Source organism: Mustela nivalis (genome assembly GCF_964662115.1).
Source record: "Mustela nivalis genome assembly, chromosome: 6".
Lineage (NCBI taxonomy): Eukaryota > Metazoa > Chordata > Mammalia > Carnivora > Mustelidae > Mustela > Mustela nivalis.
The window spans coordinates 59338279-59343707 of NC_139025.1; the positions used below are offsets into that span (position 1 = coordinate 59338279).

Consider the following 5429-nt stretch of genomic DNA (forward strand, 5'->3'; position numbering starts at 1 on the left):
AGGATATCCTCTAGCTAGGCCGGTACACTGCTTCCCATCATATTGACTCAAAGTTGTTTTTCCTCTTTCTCTGAACTAATAGACTTTTCTTTTTTAAAAAACAACTTTAAGTATGATCCCAATTGTGGTAAAATTTCCAAAGGTAATCTGGAACCGTTCTTCTTAAAATCTAAGTGGAACACAAAGCAACTAAGCCCACATGTATGTGTTTTTAACTAATCCCTTGAAACAGTAAAATTCAAATGGCAAAGTCAGACAACTTGCAACAACATAATATATTTGTTTATTTAGTTCATATTACAATGGTAACAGGTTAAGAGCACTAGATTTGTATCCTCTCAAGAGAATAGTGTTTAAGATTTGTGAATTTCATTGTTCTTAACCATTAAAAATCTATTTTCCAAAGGAGTAATAATATATATTATTATCAAGGGACAGATCTAAACTTTATGATGTATAACCAAAGCATATATTTGTTCCTTAGTTTAAACAAAACGTTAGAGACATTTTAACTCTTAGTTACTGCTTTCAGGAAAGCACAATGTTCTTGAAGCAAATATTACACAAAACATCTTTTTCCATGATTTCAACCATTGTGTATCATGTCAATGAAGAGAACCTGACAGCCCCAGACAGTATCTCCCCAGGGTTGTAAGACACTCTGGCTTACTTAAACAATCAACCAACAAACATGTATTTAGTGCCTACTATGTACATGCCAGCATACTAAAGCAATACAGGAAATACAAAGAAGTAAAATTATTGGTCCTTGCCCTGCTCAGGCTTTCAATGTAATTGGTAAGGTTAAACACAGACACAAATGACTCTACTTTCAATGTGTTTGAAAGAAGTGACAATGTTAACTAGATTGTCTATCAGAATCGTCTATGCCGGAACCTAGAAGAAGCAGGGACATAAACAGGGACGTTCTAGGCACTGATTACAATTGGTCTGCATCAGATTTCTCAGCTCCAGGCTTGAGTGTCCCTGGAATGCCCATATCTGAAAGTGCTCCAGCCAGCCTCGCATTGTTTCACGGACTCATGACGACGGAGCAAGATAAATAGATGGCATGGGTAAAAATATATATATATATATATAAATAAAACCATACATAAGGTGATGTTGAAAGGAATTCAGGACATTCCACTCTGCACGGGAGGGAGGTGGCTGACCCACGTTATCATTTATGTATTTATGTATTTACTATTAAGACAAACAAGAGACTACATAAGAAAAAGTATAAGAGAATCTCCAAATTTCACCGAATACAAGCAAAAATAGAAGGATAAAAAAAGGGGGGGGCCAACAAAGAGGACAGGTTTTGAGGGGTCTTTGGGGAGAAAGCCTCCCCCCACTGCCACCTCGATCCCCATCCCCAGTGTCCTGAAGGAAAGGGCCTGGGCTAGGCAAGTAGAGAAAAGCAAAGCAGAGAGACACCTTTCCAAACATCACAAATAAATAAATAAATAAATATGTTAAACAAGAAAATAACTTATTAGGCACCGCTTGAAAGGCAGCAACCTTCAGGGGCCAGGCAGGCCGCACTATTTAGCCTACGGGCGGCAGCAGCGCGCCCGGGATTGGCCAAGGCTCAAAAGGCGCCACGGAGGTCCCGGCCGTGGCGCCTGGTCTCCGAGATAAGCCGGAGCAGGAAACCAAGTCTGCTGTTGCTCTCACAGCTGCGCCCACTGAGGCTTAGGGGAGGGAGCAATCCTCGCGCAGCGGCAGACTCCCAGGCGGCCCCGGGGAAAGTGCGCCCTGCCTTATGGGGCCAACACTGACCGGCGTTGTCCCGGGAGTGCCCAGCGTTTGGTCTTTGAAATCAAAAGCGCTGGTTGTGAGCCCGAAAAAAGGGTGGTTTCTATTACAACCCTTTCCCCGCCAAACCCTGGAATCTGCTGAAAACTCCTGGGTCGCTTGTTGTCCGTTCCTTTTTGCTCCAGAGCGGGGTTTGGATGGGGACTACAGAATGCCTGGGGTTCGAAGCGCGGGACCGATTTTACTAAGCACCTGGCTCCGCCCCGGGTGGAGTGCGAGCGGTGAAAGGGTTCTTGGGAGGGCACGACTTCACCCGGGAGTAGGAGAAAAGACCAACTGCCTAGTTCATTCCCGAGTCCTCCTTCAAACAGAACTGAGGCCAGAGAGCGGCGATTCTCCAGACTCCGCTAGGGGCACCAGGCAGAATCTGGCGAGCGGAGGGGCGCGGCAGGGAGGGGCTGAGGGCGAGTCCGGGACTCACCCCGTGGGAAACCCGTGGCGGTAACTGCGGCTCAGCTCAAACAAAAATAACGGCTGGCCGGGCGGAGGGTCAGGCTGAGTTGACGACGTTTATGAGTTCATGATCTGCACCTGCAGGACGGGGCGGAAGGAAAGATCGAAGTTACAGAGTGGGGCGCATAGCGGGGCGCAGAAGTGCAAGCGCAGTGGAGGAGGGAGCGAAAGTCGCAGACGAGGAGAAAGGGGCCAGCAAGCCTTCCCAATTTATAAGCAAAGTGCCCAATTCCACCTTGGTCGCGCGACTTTCCCGGGTCGCTCCACCCCACTCGCACACAGTGTCTTAGCCCCACTTTGCCCCACCGCACCCAGACGCCTGGGATACTTTCACCTCTAGCACCCGGCCTCCCTTCCTCCTCATTTTCCTCCTCCTGCCTTGCGCAGGGTCCTTGCGTGGCCAAGGCTTAGAGAGTCGTGATCCGAGACGTGCAGGTGCCATTACGGAAGACACCGCCTCCGGACTCGAGGTTCTCTGGCTGGAAGTCCTCCACGCTGTAAGCGCGGCTTTTGAGGGCCGTAGCGTAGTAGTCGACAGGCTCCTCGGCGGCGTTGTCCATCCAGCTGAGGCACAGGATGCGCTGGAAGGAGCGCTTGAAGTTGTCCGAAAGGAAGCCATAGAGGATGGGATTGGCGCAGCTGTTGGCGTAGCCCAGGATGACCGACAGCTGGCTCACCGTGGCGTCGTCCTGCTCCGCAAACACGTTGACCAACTGCACTACATAGAAAGGCATCCAGCAGATGACAAACACCATCACCACCATCATCACCATTAGGGTGATCTTGCGCTCTGAGCGCTTGCGCTGCTGCCAACCGGCCTTGAGGGCCACCATGCGCATTTTGGCGATGATGAGCACGTAGCACAGGCAGATGGCTCCGACGGGCAGCAGGAAGCCCATGAGAAATGTGTACAACACGAAGCCCACGAGCCAGCGCTGAGCGGGCTCAGGCATGAGCATGTTGCAGGCCACCGTGCCATCACTGTTGGCCGCTGTGCGCGAGAAGACCACAATGGGCAGAATGACAAGCAGCGATAGCACCCAAACGCCCAGATTCACTACCTTGGCCACGGTGGGCCGGCGGTAGCGTGCTGCCTTGATGGGGTGCACTACGGCCACGTACCGGTCCACGCTAAGCACAGTCAGACAGTAGATGCTGGTGAACATGTTGACTGCGTCCACGCTGAGCACGAGGCGGCAGAGCAGCGCGCCGAAGGGCCAGTGGCGAAGCAACGTGGAGGTGACCAGGAATGGCACACTGAGCATTAGCAGCTCATCTGCGATGGCCAGGTTCAGGATGTAGATGTTGGTGGCCGTCTTCATTTTGGCGTAGCGGAGGATCACGTAGATGACCATGGAGTTACCACACAGCCCCACCAGGCACACCACGGAGTAGATGAAAGAGATGAGGATGGCGCTGCCCTGGCCCTCGCTCAAGGTCCCGTTCTGGGACGCATTTCGCCCGGGCTCCTCCATGCCGTCCGCAGCGCCAGCCCCGGGGCCCCTGCTGCCGCCGCCTTCGCCGCAGCTGCCCGGGCTGGGGCTAGGAGAGGAAGGAGAGGAGGCAGTGCCATTGGGGAACATTTCAGCTGCTGGGGGCCGATGGGGCTACTGAGGCTGGGGCGCTCTTCTCGAGCCCCCGCCGCTTGCGCCCTCACTCGGCACCCCGCCCGCCTGCCGGCAGCTCACTGCTGCCGGACACCTGGGGGTGGCACGCAGCGGCTGTGGAGAGCTTGGCTCCGACCGGCGCCGGAGGGGCGCATTGCCCAGCGGCGGCTTGCGCGCAGCCGCTTGCAGCTCCGGGGCGCCTGGGCACTAGCAAGCGTGGAGAGGGGAGGCCAGGAGGCTGGAGCCCCGCGCCGCACAGCCATTAAGTGGCGCGGCTCTGGGCTGGTGAATGATTAATAGACACCACCAGCGCGTCAGCAGCTACGAAAGGGAGGCGTGGGGGAGAGAAAGAGGGAGGAAGGCGATATAGGTGGCTTACCACCTCTCGCCCAGTTTTTTTTTTTTTTTTTTTTTTTTTCTTTCCCAGTCCTGTGCCCGGATCAACTCCAGCCGCTGCTTCGGGGGTGGGGGTGGGGGGTGTCCCCTGCAGTACCCTATACCTATCCTTCAGGGAGAACTGGGGAGTTTCTCCGCCTTCCTGGAGGGTGGGTGGGAACCAAAGGTGTAGACTCTGTCCCACCCCAACCGGCTCCTATCCAGTGAAGCCGACCCGGGCACAGATGTCTGGAGTTCATCTCAGTTTCCCTCAGTTGCTGGCCCGTCCTGAGAGACCCCCAACTCCACTCTCATCCAATTGTCTGGGTCCCTGAGCCCCCACCTCCCGCTCCCGCTAGCCCTGCCGGTCCAGACCCGCCGCGGAAGCTCTGGGCCCCCCTTACCCAGGGCGCGCTACCTCCAGACCGACGCGTAGATGGCCCGTGCAAAGTGCCTGTGCGGTCTGGTGGCACGGTGACGTTCTTCTCGCAATCCAACTCCTTCCTTTCAGCCGGACCCCCGCACAGGCGCCCACGCAGATACTCTCAGAGTCGCTGAAACTGACCCTGAGCCGTGTTAAGAGGAGGAAGGACAAAAAAAAAAAAACGTGCGTTAGGAGATTCTGCGTTACAGCACCGCAGGCAGCTCTTCGCGGGCGGGAGTGATTTAGGGGCCTGAGTAAACCATTGCGAATCTCTTAATAAAGCTTGTAGTGCCCACAGCCCGCTGCGTCTCCCAGAGGAATATAGACTGCAAAAAGGAGGACGCGCGGCTGGGAGCACGCAAGGAGCCCGAGGCTCCCTCCCGAACGTGCCAGGCGCGATATTGGAAATCCATCTAGGTGTTCACTGGGGAAAGATATGGCTGCGCCGCTGGGAAAGGCTCCGCCTGCGTCCCTGCTGTACTTTGTACCCAGGAGAGTTGGCGGGCCCCGGGGGAGGAGAGTGTAAAGGCCTGGGAGAGCAAGGATGCCAACTCCTCTAAACCCAAGTGGAACCCGCCATGCAGGTGACCACACCTGTCACCAACTCCACAAACTGGCAGGAACACCTTCGGGTCTCTCCGTCATTACTAGAATTTCAGCCTTTTCTGAGGTCCCTGGACGTGTGACCACGTTCTAGTTCAGGTTCCTAAACTTCTAAGAGACAGAAATCCATGCAGGCACGCCTAAAG

At 54.2% G+C, this 5429-nt stretch overlaps 1 protein-coding gene across 2 annotated transcripts; it reads right to left on the bottom strand.

Moving 5' to 3' along the window:
- Positions 1-266: 266 nt before the first annotated feature.
- Positions 267-5120, bottom strand: SSTR1 (somatostatin receptor 1). 2 transcript variants are annotated; one of them, XM_082736520.1, is made up of 2 exons: positions 4675-5120; positions 267-3816 (listed from the first exon to the last, which is right to left on the bottom strand). In XM_082736520.1, the coding sequence occupies exon 2, from the start codon at positions 3747-3749 to the stop codon at positions 2682-2684; it is 1068 nt and encodes a 355-aa protein (XP_082592646.1). In that variant the 5' UTR covers positions 3750-3816; positions 4675-5120; the 3' UTR covers positions 267-2681. The 2 variants fall into 2 exon arrangements, with proteins under 2 accessions (XP_082592646.1, XP_082592645.1); XM_082736519.1 differs by lacking the exon at positions 4675-5120 and having other exon boundaries at positions 267-2352; positions 2609-4650.
- Between the last annotated feature and the right edge of the window lie 309 nt (positions 5121-5429).

Excerpts from the sequence above, each read along its gene's own strand:
- SSTR1 (XM_082736519.1), bottom strand. The coding sequence starts at position 3,857 with ATGTTCCCCAATGGCACTGCCTCCTCTCCTTCCTCTCCTAGCCCCAGC.